We start from the raw sequence: 12608 nt of genomic DNA on the forward strand, positions 1-12608 counted from the left end.
AGAGATAATGGTATCCTTTGGAAAAAGTGTTTCAGGGTTAATCAAATCAGGGCTTTGACTAAGTAAGTCTATAATCTCTCCTTTAGATTTGTTGGATTTGGTAGTGCACTTGAATTATCATTGTGTTAAAAGGCTTATTTATAATTTAACTTCAAAGTTTAGACAGATGGCCTCATGTTTTCATCAAGCACATGTTGATATGATGCAGAATGTGCAGTTGATTTGATGACAGTGTGAACTGCCCAGGCCCCGAAGCAACAAAGCAACCCCAAACCATAACATTTCCACAACCATTCTTCACAGTTGTTATAAGGATCTTCAGGAATACTGTTTTGAAGCAAACATCTTAACTGTTACTGTGACCAAACAATTCCATCGTAATCACATTGTTCGAGAAGGCCTGGTCTTTGCCTATATGTTTAATGGCATTTACATTTTGGGGTTCTTGGAGACTTCTTTTAGCATCAAATTGTCAGCTTTTGGGATCAGTTTGCTGGGCCGGCCAATCCTGGACAAATTAGCAGTTGTTTGAAATCTACAGTTTTTATATTATTTTCCTTATAGAGAAATAATAAATAAAATCTTTCTGGGCATTCTTTGAAAATAACTTGCCAGACTCACAGGCATTCACAACCTTCTTTCTGAGGGCTTTATAGGGTAAAGAACACCAGACCCTTGATGTCTGTGGTTTAAATAAGACCGGTTCAACCTGCATACTATACTCACAAGACAAACAGAAAGTGCTCTACCTCCTTCCTCCAATGCAGTTCCACAAAACACCGCTGCATAACCAAGGCTTCCACCAGCCATTCATCATAAACAGTAGAAAAAAGTGTTTGCACATGGTTCTTGATCAAGTTAAAATCTTCTTTATTCAGCTAACCCAATGTTCCAGACTGGTCTAGGAGAAGGAGTGGGGTGAGCTGAACTGCTGAGAGAATGACTTGAACAACTTCTGTGCTTCTGCTGAATATGAGGATGCAGTTTTCAATAGTGTCTGCAGTAGTGAACGAACATGCAGCCCATCCTTAGTCTGCAGCTACAGTGGTCAATGAGGCCTTGTTTTAAGCCCCCGTTTGTTAAGAATATGTAAATACTTGACTGTCTTTAGCCTGGTTACACTTTAAGATAAACATACATATTCAATTAGACTGTACAATTTCTGTACAATCTACTTTGAATTTACCAAAGCTGTTATGCGAGGGCTGACATAAACATGTAATTCAATTTGTGTAGATTTACATTTTTAATTTAAATCTACAAAATTAGGCAGACCATTGCTTTGTATATTTGTTGGATGATCTAAATTAGATGGTACAGTCAGGCTGGGTTCACACCTAGATGTATCGAATATGCGCGTTTGTCGTGAGTTTCTACCACGATTCGCTGTAAAAAACGTGTGACAAACGCGCGTTTCCGAGGGCTACCTGGCTGTATCCCAATGGATACGCGCGGCAAATAAGCCTCAGGGTGTCACGTGCATGTTCAGCTTTACTCTAATAAATTATTCATTATTTGAATTGATGTACTGCAGAATGATATCCCATTTAACAGTACTCGTGCACAGAGGCTGTTGTAAGCTCTTTATTGTTTTATTCTCACATCACATCTCTCCAGCAATCCGTAGATAGCAGCTGTGAAACTGTTAAAAATCAGCTTATTTTTGGGTATTGAGTTATGCAGAGCTGCAGAGTGTGCCTGTGTAGCAAGTCTTCCAGGATACAATGACATAATCTCTCCTGTCTGATTGGCTGGAACAATTTTAGATAGTCCGTCATACTTTAGTACAGCCAGAGGTAATAAAATAATGAATTATATTTCAATGTGCTGCTTAGGATTCTTAATTAAATTAAAGTCAACCTGTCACCCTGCAAGAGCAGAGCACATGTTCACTTTAAGTTATTGTAAAAAAAAAAGATACATGAAAGGAAAATAAAAGTGTACTGAGAGATACAAACCTGACCAAAATAGGTGAATCAGAAGACCTTTTCCCAATAATATTGCTTACCTCATTTGCATGCTAGTTTTCTAGCCTCAGCATTTTTAGATTCTTCTTGACCAAGAACAAGTACACAGTTAGGGGTTCAATCATAAACGTTTGCACAGCACTAGCAGCCCTAGATGGCACTAATGAGCGTAGGAATTTCCTATACTTTTATAAATAAAGCACTTGAGCACTTAGAAAGCTGCACTATCTAACAAACTCTTGTACATTCATCACATCCTTTCACAAGGTTGCATAAGAGAGCCAGCTCATCAACATCTGTTACATCACAGAAAGTACCAGAAGACCCGCACCTCCAGGCCTAGGGCTGATGGGGGATTTAAGGAGTGGCTGGAGAAGCAGGGCTTCTGGGACTCTGTGGGACTCTCCTTTGGCTACATTTAGATTTATCAGATCACTGAATAATCCTGACTCCTTTTGCACTAGTCCTGAGAAAGTGGAAATAATCTTCAAAACAAGTCAGCCTTGCTTGTGAAAGGATGTTATGATTGCACAGTCCTCTCTCGTGAAAGAATGTGATGAATGTACAAGAGCTTGCTAGAAAGTGCCTCTTTCTGAGTGGTCAAGTGTTTTTAAACACATAAATGAACCACACCTTGGATTGTTTTTATTCTACTGTAGTTTTGCTGTATCCAAAGATTTTATTATATGTATTAATAAATGCATTTAATGCTTGAGTGCTATATTTATAAGTCCCTTTGTCTCTACACATTGCCACATGGTGAAGCTCAAATGAGTGTCTCATTAGTCCTGCTGTACTTCCAAAAAATGTAAAATAAAAGTATAGATTGAGGATTCAGTGGAGAGTGAGACACACTGGTAATGGCTGCTAATAACTGTTTGTATACCAAGGTGCACTGGAGGCCCCAAGATGTTGGTAATAGACAATAGACCCCACAAAAAATGTGTTTCGTTTAATTTCGGATCAATTTGGATTTTTATTTCTTTAATTTTTCGGATTTTGGATAGATATGAATTTTCGTTTCAAAGTCATGAGCTTGCCTGTAATGCAAACCCCAACCCCAAAAAAAATCTTATTGACCAGAGAACACTTTCATTAAAATAAGATAAATAAAATATTTAAATGTTGATGTACTATATGGCAAATTATATTGAATTTCGTCAAGAGTACTAACAACTATTGTACTGTAAACTGTGTTTAAATTATAGTTCCAAAAAGACACCAAGGAAAATGAGGACCTGCAAACTTTAAAATCAGCTAAAATGCACAGAAAATCATAAGACGTTCTCAGAAAAAGGAAGTATGAGAGTACATTGAAAAGGCTGCTAGAGGATCATGGAATCATTTAGGTTGAATAGGATCTTCTTCCTTTTTACACTACAGCTTGTTGTCTCATTTACAATATTCACATTATTTCACAAAAAAGAAATGTCCATCCCAAACAATTATGTACAACTAGAGTCAAACATAACCAAGCAATCGGTGCTGATAATATTGCTTTGGACATATCCTTTTGGAAATAAATTTCCACTCAATCAATGTCCCCAAAAATATGATGCTTCTCAGTGCTTCTTCACAGCAGACCGTTCTATGTACTCTTCAGCAAATGCTGTTATTATACATCATCGGGATGTGTGGACAAATAGGAAACAGCTACAAATTGCCAGGCCCCCTAACCAATGCTGGATATGGTTTAGTCTGGAATCCCCAAGCCATTGTCAAAACCTTCAGTTCATGGATAACCTTATCAATCTCACCATGTCCTACAGGGCCGACTCCGATATTTTTACACCCTATGGTTGGCTAGAGAAAAATGATGGTACCATCAACTTTACTATCCCTGAGAAGTCAAAAATTGTGGCTTGGGCTGTAAGTAATTGGAACCCAAGATCCAGAAGAGTACAGTACTATGATCAGTTAAAAAAATATTTGCATGTTGACATTTATGGTGGTCAACATCTCCCACTTCCTAGAAATGTTCATTTACAAACTATTTCAACATATAAATTCTATTTCGCTTTTGAAAATTCAATCCATGTAGACTATATCACTGAAAAACTGTGGATTAATTCACTTGAATCAGGAACTGTACCAGTAGTTTTGGGTCCAACACGTGCAAATTATGAGCGTTTTATCCCTCCAGACTCATTTATTCATGTGGATGACTTTTCTAGTGCCCAAGAATTGGCTTCTTATCTCCTCAGGCTGGATAAAGATGATCAAAAGTACCAACAATATTTCAACTGGAGATCAATCTATTCATTGCGAAATCGGAAGGAGCATGGATACCGCAATACTGCAGAGTATGCAAGTCTTTGAGAGAGGCACCACCTTATAGGACTATTCCAAGTGTTGCAGCATGGTTCAAATAGCAGGCTAAGAGCCTGGTATTAAAGTGTATTTCCTCTTTTGCAGTCAAATTGAGAAAATCATGCTATAGGTATGTTACATGTTCCAATCCACACAGCATACCTACAAATGATTAAAATATTTCTTACCTTTTTAGATGTTTCTGCAAGCTAATCAGAACAATTTCAAAGCGAGTTTGTCCCCAGGCAAAAACTAGGGACAGGCGGAGTTGTTTCCACTTAACATACAATGTTATTATAGCCAAGCTTCTAATGTTTAAACCTTGTTAAGACAGACAGTGTTCAAATCCAACTGATAATGATATCTGTTCAGTATAAGGTCATAACTATCCGGTGAATTAACCCTGACTGGGGGGCATGGAGGGACACCACACTTATAAACCCTCAGGAAGCATCCACCATATATGTAATAACAGGAGTGATAGAGCACGGAAATAATTGTCAGTGTATCAATATAGGCATCACCATTATTCTGAATTGAGAATCTCTTTTTTTGGACTGCACTGCTTGCACTTTGTACGAGTTTTTGTCATATTCCATTTTCATTATTGGGGGGAGTTACATGTATGCACTATTGTATTACAGCGTGATTGCAATCTGGTTAGTCTATTTAATTTAGCGCTGTTTATTTGGCTATCATTTGTACTTCCTGCCGCAGCCTATGTAGCTATTGCTGAATAAGCCCCAATACACTGCTTCAGTCAAAGGATAAAGACAGCACCATAACCCCTTATTCACTAGTATGCACTGCTCCATCAAATAAAAAATGCATTTTGCAAATCTAGTGCTATGCACTATATCCATGTTTTCTGAGTTGTATTTTTTTCTCACAAAAAATAGCTGTAGATCTCCTTTTGATTAGATTTTATAATAAATAACTATTATAATAAATACAATGGTAATGTATATATAAATATAGACACACACATATACCAGGGCCCAAATTTTCAAGTCCTGAGCTACTAGCCAGGCCTTAAGAGTTACTCACCACCAGTTTCCCCACCTAACCCCTACCCTGCCCTTAACTCCTGCCCCTAAAAACACCCTAAGGTCAGTGGAGTAAGGCAGAGTGTAGAGGTCAGCGGTGTAACGCAGAGCACAGAGATCAGTAATAACGCAGAGTGCAGAGGTCGGCTGTGTAACGCACAGTACAGAAGTCAGCGGTATGATGCATACCCTGTTTCCCCCAAAATAAGACCTACCCCGGAAATAAGACCTAGTACTATTTTTGGAAATTGCTAAAATATAAGACCTACCCTGAAAATAAGACCTAGTGTGTTTTTTTGAGCCAAAAAAAAATATAAGACTGTGTCTTATTTTCGGGGAAACACGGTAATACAGAAGTCAGCGGTGTGACGCAGAGAGCAAAGGTCATAATGTATATAGTGTATATACACTGAGTGGCCAGATTATTATGACCACCTGACGTTTGTAGGCAAATTAGCTATAATTTCGTGCTGAAGTTGCTAGAGGGCCAGACCCTTATAAATAGGGAAGCGGGTTGTTTACCACGACAGTAGAAGTGATTTTTTTCTGAAGATATGGGTAAACAACGCGATTTAACAGCCTTTGAACGTGGGATGATCGTAGCCATGGAGCGAGTATCAGCAAAACATCATAATTCGTTAAATGTTCAAGAGCAGCTGTTGTTAAAGTGTTTAAAGACTGGACTGTCAGCCGAAAATCTGGGTCTGAACGTGCGAATTGAGGACGTCAGCGACAAGTCAATGTTAGGGCAGAAGGGAGAGTGGCAAGACTGGTACAAGAACCTCATAATTCTCCTTTAAGCTTTTTGCCTGGAGTTACGAGTCTTCTTTCCTGGAATCTACTAGACCTCATTTATGAACAACATTACACTAGCATCATAAATCTGGTGCAAAGTGCATCAAATATATTCTGTGCAAGTTCAAACACTCACAATTGCTATGATAAATTCCCCCTAGTATATATACAGTATATATATATATCTTATGCATTATAAAAGGGCAATCACAAGGTGCCAGGAGGCATATACAAGAACAAGTACAGGTCTATTTTACTTTTCTTTACAATGTTAAAGGAGAATTATGGGGTGAGTGAAAAACACTCATCCCTATGATTCAAGCAGACCTGTGACACTGAAGCTCCCTGCAGAGATTCCTCTCCTTCCCTCTCCGATCCTCCAGTGCTGACTGGAGGAACAGACGGGGAGGGGGCGGGCACAGCTGGTTCTGCCTCTAGAGAGGCAGACCCAACTGTCAATCAGCCAGCGGGGTGGATCTCAACAGTATTCTCGGTATGCATTCTGGCTGCGGCGCGGCTCTGCGCTCTCAGCATTGCGCGCTATATACTGAGTTTAGGGTCACCAGGGCTCATTAGTGTGCAAAAAAGGTTGCTCCATAGTTCTCCTCCAGGTGCTCCAGCAAGGGTTCAATACCTTGTACTGACTACACATAGGAGAGTAGGACCATGGCTCTCTCCCAACACTCCAGGTAAGTGCTCTCCCAGCACTTACCTTAGACGTCATTTAAGGTAAGTGCTAACATTAACATGGGGGGGGAGGGAAACATTTTTTTGACTTTAATGTCACTTAAAGTAAACCTAAGTTACTGTTCCGTGTTTGTGGCATAGTCCCTGTAGATTGTGCTTTACACATGTTTTGTACAGTATGTATTGCTATTCACCCCTTTGGAATGTGCTTCATGCTGGAAATCAAACAAAAAAATTTAGCAAGCTGGATTTTTGTAAAGCACCACATCACATCAAAAGGCACAGGTGTAAATGCAGCCTAAAGCTCCCCCAAAGTGTAAGTAAAATGTGTTTATAACAAAATTGCTAATGGGCAGGTTTTGATAGCAAAGACTGTGTAAGTCTCTTCTACCAAAAAAGCTCCGACCTGCCTGTCAGTGATTTTTTTTTTTTCAGTGCACAGACCCAGCATGCTGGAATGAAGTAACTCCCATGCACAGGAGTTACATTATGCCAGCTAGCCAATCAAAGAACCTGGAAGAAGATCGGGAGAAGATGGCAGTGCCAACAATGGAAGGGAGAGTAGACAGCAATGTAGAAGGGCATTGTCTGCAAGTAAGTCAGCCATAATGTGCTACTTTAAGGAAGGTTTTGGAAGAAAACTACCGGACCTTAGTCCCGCTATGTGTGAGAACCTCTGTTTTAGTCCTCCTGCACATTAGAGCACGATGCAGCATCTCACTGTGCACTTAGTCAGGAGGGGGGCCCTGTCAGGTAGGGTGTAGGGGACCCAAGAATTCTAATGATGGCCCTAGATCCATTGGAGGCACAGACAGTTAAAGAATCTGAAAGCTTTAACCTCGCAGTTTTGATGGACTGACCCTTAAAAGGGTTCTAAACCCTCCGTTTTTTTGCCTATATCTACTGCTAGCAAGCAGTAGATATAGGCGAAAAGTTTAAAAAAAACCAAACAAAAAAACCGCTTTAACTAGGTTTAGGGCAGAGACGCAAGGTAAGTCTATGGGCGCGTGCACCCGCATGCAGACACCGCTGGATCGGAGGGACAGAGCAGTCAGCGCTGGATCGGAGAGCTGCCACAACGCTGGAGGGACACATGTAAACATCAGGAAAGAAGAAGATCGGAATAAGAGATGTCATTTAAGGTAAGTGCTAACATTAACATGGGGGGAGGGAAACATTTTTTTGACTTTAATGTCACTTTAAGTAAACCTAAGTTACTGTTCCGTGTTTGTGGCGTAGTCCCTGTAGATTGTGCTTTACACATGTTTTGTACAGTATGTATTGCTATTCACCCCTTTGGAATGTGCTTCATGCTGGAAATCAAACAAAAAAATTTAGCAAGCTGGATTTTTGTAAAGCACCACATCACATCAAAAGGCACAGGTGTAAATGCAGCCTAAAGCTGGCCATATACTGGTAGTTTTTCATATAAAAATTCATACGAAAAATCTCACCCGAACATTTGATAATGCCATCAGATACTTGGGGAATGTAATTCAAAATTTCATTTGATTTAACAAATTTGGAATAAATGGAATTTCAGATTCAATTTTTCACATTCACTGTTAGAATTTTGTTCATTTGAGAAAAATGTTCCATCCTGCACCTTTGATATTTTTGGCACTGTGGTCACAATTGATTGTTGATTTGATCCCATTAAGTATTAGAAAATCGAACCAACATTCCATATACTACTGGAGCTAGTGGTGCTGCCCCATGTTGTACAATTTGGTGATGGTGATGGTGACCATGTAGCTCAGCCACTGCTACCCTGTCCTCCTTATTGGCCTCATTGGTGAATTGGTGAATCCTCAGAGCCATCAGTCCCCCACAAGCAACTAAGAGCCTACACATCAGCCCATGCAAAATGCTGCCATGCTGTTTTGCAGCTGGTATGCCTGGGGGACAGTAGCCACAGAATGGTTTGCCATGACGTGGCGGGGATCGGTGAAATAGTAGGACTTACAGCTTTCTCAAGGCTTGATTTTTCCAAAGTCTGTCCCTGTGAGGCAGAACCAGAGGAGCATGAGGGTTGGGGTGCCAGCGGTGATGAGAAGAAGACGGGGAAGGCTTCCAAGAAAATGTTTCACCTCCCCCATATCCCAGGTGTTGTACATGGGTGGGGTGAGGCAGTAGAGGACACATTGCTCTCAGCAACAGTGAGGCTTACTCTGCCTCTGGAAAGTTGTGGCAAATGTTGCAGTGCTTGTTCAAGGACCCCAGGATTTGGGTCATTAAGGAGAGGGACAATTACTGGTTGCCCACCCTTTTGGATCAGTGTTACAAAGGGAAATGCCGGAGCTCATTCTGCAGAGGAACCTCTTAACAGCGCTCCCATAGAGTGACAAGATCAACTTTTATGGCCAACGTTCCTCCGATGCTCATGGTCGTAAAAGGAGTAACAATGGTGACTATGGCTGCCTAAGTGAGGCTTTCATAATGAATTGCTGCCTACTAACACTACTGTTGGCCTGCCATCAATTGCCTTCTCTTGCCACCTGCTGGGCTGCCATCCATTATCATCTGCCATTGCTGCTGGCCTGCCATATATTGCCATCTCTTGCCACTGCTTCTGGCCTGCTGCCAATTATCATCTCCTGGTAATTGCATTGGTACATGTCCCCCATGGAAGTTCCCAGTTCCCCGTGCCCTTACAAGCCAGTCACCCCGCGGAAAAAACTCGCAGGCACCCAAACTGGAGAGTTATGGAGAAAGTACAACAGTACAGGTAGAATCTTCATTTTTAGCAGGTTAACCTTACCTATCATTGAGATTGGCAAATGCTTCCATCCTATCAACCGTCGTTTAATCTGTGCGATCACTGGCGTTAGATTCAGTGAGGAATAGTCACTAACTTTAGTTGTGATCTTAACCCCCAGATACGTAATCTGTGAGACCCATTGCAGGGGGATCGATCCATCAGCCGAGCCCATAGTGCCCTCATCCAGCGGCAGAATATGGGATTTGGTCCAGTTAACTCTCAGTCCAGAAAATACCGAGAATTCATCAAGGATTCACAGCGCCTCTCTAAGAGAGGGGCCCGCGTCTGCCAGAAACAAGATCAGATCATCTGCGTACAAGGCAAGCCTCTCCTCAATAGACCCCACTCTGAACCCCTCCAAGGCCGCGGATTTGCGTAAAGCCACAGCTAGGGGCTCCATCATCAGTGCAAACAACCCCGTTGTTTAGAAGAGCTATCGGTCGGTAGGAGGAGCAAAGCAGGGGATCCTTCCCTGGTTTAGGTATAAGAACAACATTCGCCTCATACATGGAAGCTGGCAGTCTCCCCCGCGCTAGGCAAACGTTATACAATTCCTGTAACCGAGGTGCCATCTGCGGTAAATAGTATTTATACCATTCTGCCGGAAGGCCATCCGGCCCCGGCGCCTTACTAGCAGGAAAGGATCCAACTGCCCTCTCGACCTCCCTTATCGAGATCTCCGCCTCCAGGGATTCACTGTCCTGCTGCTCAAGGCAGGGAAGACCCAGCCCTCCCAAAAGGGAGTGAAGAGCCTCCGCATCATAGGGCGCAACAGCAGCATACAGCGCACTATAATATTGTGTAAATTCCTCCATAATTGCCCCCGGGTCCGTCACCCGCTCCCCCACTGAGGTCATTATACACGGGATATTCGCTAATGGATAATGATCCGCCACCAATAGGGCCAACCATTTGCCATTCTTGTCCCCTTGCTCAAATCTCGCCTCTGCAGCCTCTCGTAGAGAACATCCAGTCAGAGCCTTAAGATGTAGCTGTAAAGCCCTCCGCGCTGCCCTAAGAGCCTCAAAGGAATCATCACCAGGAGAGGCCGCATATAGACTAGCACATTCTTCCTCCACCCGCTGCAGCTCCTCCCTTTCCTTAGCAAAGTCTCTCCTAGATACTTTAATATTAGAGATGTACTCTCCTCTGAGATATGCTTTAAATGCATCCCAGACAATATCCTCAGACATAGACCCTGTATTGTGGACCCAATATTCATCTACCAGGGGCGTCAGTCTACTCTCCACACCCTCCTCCCCAAGCCAACCTGGGGACAACCTCCATCCCCTGCGTTGGTATGGTGCGGGAAAGGTAAGCGTGAGTGACAGAGGCGAATGGTCAGACACCTCTCCAGGCAGGTAGACAGCCTCCGATACCAACCCCAGGAATAAATCATTAGCAAAAGCCATATCAATTCTGGAGGAGGAGCTATGCGTATAAGACACACAAGAATACCACCGAACACCAGGGTTTTTCCACCGCCAAACCTCCAGCAGGGAAGCAGTCTCCGCCCATCCCACAAGTTCCATCCCCGGTGCTCTATTTGGGTTTGAGGAATCCAGAGTCTGGTCTAGGGTAGTATTAAAATCACCCACCGCTGCAATAGGGATAGGCAAAAATGGCGCCACCTCAGCCAGAATATCATACAGTAGCTGACAATGAAAAGGAGGGGGCAGATAGACGCTAACCACAGCAACCCTGCGTGTATGTATTACCAGTACTATGATAACATAGCGGCCTCCCGGATCCAGAACTACCTCCTCGATCGTGCATGGCAAAGATTTACTTATAAGAATGGAGACTCCCCGGGTATAAACCGAGTAGGTAGCATGAAAGGCTCTCTGGATCCAGGGTCGCCGCAGCGCCAGTACCCTCTGTCCCTCCAAATGCGTCTCCTGCAACAAAATAATATGAGGTCTGTGCGTTTTTAAATATTGAAACACCAAGGAGCGTTTGAACTTATGATTTAGACCCCTTACATTCCATGATACTATTTTTACTGAGGTACCTGCCATCCTGTATCCACCCACAGTAAAGTGATCACATTAGGGCTCAGAAAATCCATCGTCCAAATATCTCTGGTAAATTCAGACCAGCCTAAGCTGCCTGAAAGGAAACACATACACATGCAGGAATCACACAGCTCAACATAACAAGTATAACAATCCCCCCCTCCCTCTCCACCCTAACCCACCCTGCTTTCTTCGGCTGACAAAGGACCCCAACATAACTCCGAGAAGCTTAATCCCAAACTAGTTCCAAAGACAGCACCCAAGGAGGGCTGTCACCCCTGTAACCCAACACCTTCCCCTATTCCAGTTCGAGCAACAGGCCCAACCAGTATCTAAGGAAATTCACCCCTACGTGAGGAGCCTCCATCTTCCCCCCCCCTCATAATGATGTACAAGGGGACTCAATATATTACAGTGCTGGCATTAAACCGTAGAAATTATGCAATGGAGCAAAATCTGAGTAATACAAGAAAAATGACCTGAGGTACAGAAATGCAATATATAGCACAACAAGGGCAGGGTGTCCCCTTACCCCGCCACCCCTGAGCATGAAATGTTTAGGCTGACAGCAAAATGTCTCAGTCACTGTTACAGCCTCGGATCCCCGAAGTCATCCAAAATAAAGAGCGTTCAGGTTAGGATGTCAACTGCATCTCTTTATCGCATCCTATCCAGCCAGCTCGCTGCTGCCGTCGGAGTATCAAAAAACTGAACCGTTCCTTCATGTTGAACTCTCAGCTTACTGGGAAAGAGCATGCTGTACTGCAAACCTTTAATCCTGAGGCGGCGTCTGACATCCTGAAAGGAACGTCTGCGCTTCTGCACATCTGCCGAAAAGTCCGGGTACAAGCGGATTACTGTATTTTCATGACGCAGATCAGGGGAATTCCGGGCCGCAGCCAGCACAGCGTCTCTGTCCCTATAATTCAGCAATCTCGTCAGGAAGACCCCCACTGATGTCATTATACACGGGATATTCGCTAATGGATAATGATCCGCCACCAATAGGGCCAACCATTTGCCATTC

At 42.8% G+C, this 12608-nt stretch overlaps 1 protein-coding gene across 1 annotated transcript; it reads left to right on the plus strand.

The window, feature by feature from the left end:
• Nucleotides 1-3659: 3659 nt before the first annotated feature.
• LOC108789270 (alpha-(1,3)-fucosyltransferase 6-like) lies at nt 3660-4309 on the plus strand. The gene has a single exon (XM_018559240.1). The coding sequence runs from the start codon at nt 3702-3704 to the stop codon at nt 4284-4286; it is 585 nt and encodes a 194-aa protein (XP_018414742.1). The 5' UTR covers nt 3660-3701; the 3' UTR covers nt 4287-4309.
• The last annotated feature ends 8299 nt before the right edge of the window (nt 4310-12608 follow it).

Source organism: Nanorana parkeri, unplaced genomic scaffold (genome assembly GCF_000935625.1).
Source record: "Nanorana parkeri isolate BGI_ZX_2015 unplaced genomic scaffold, ASM93562v1 scaffold16, whole genome shotgun sequence".
NCBI classification, from domain to species: domain Eukaryota; kingdom Metazoa; phylum Chordata; class Amphibia; order Anura; family Dicroglossidae; genus Nanorana; species Nanorana parkeri.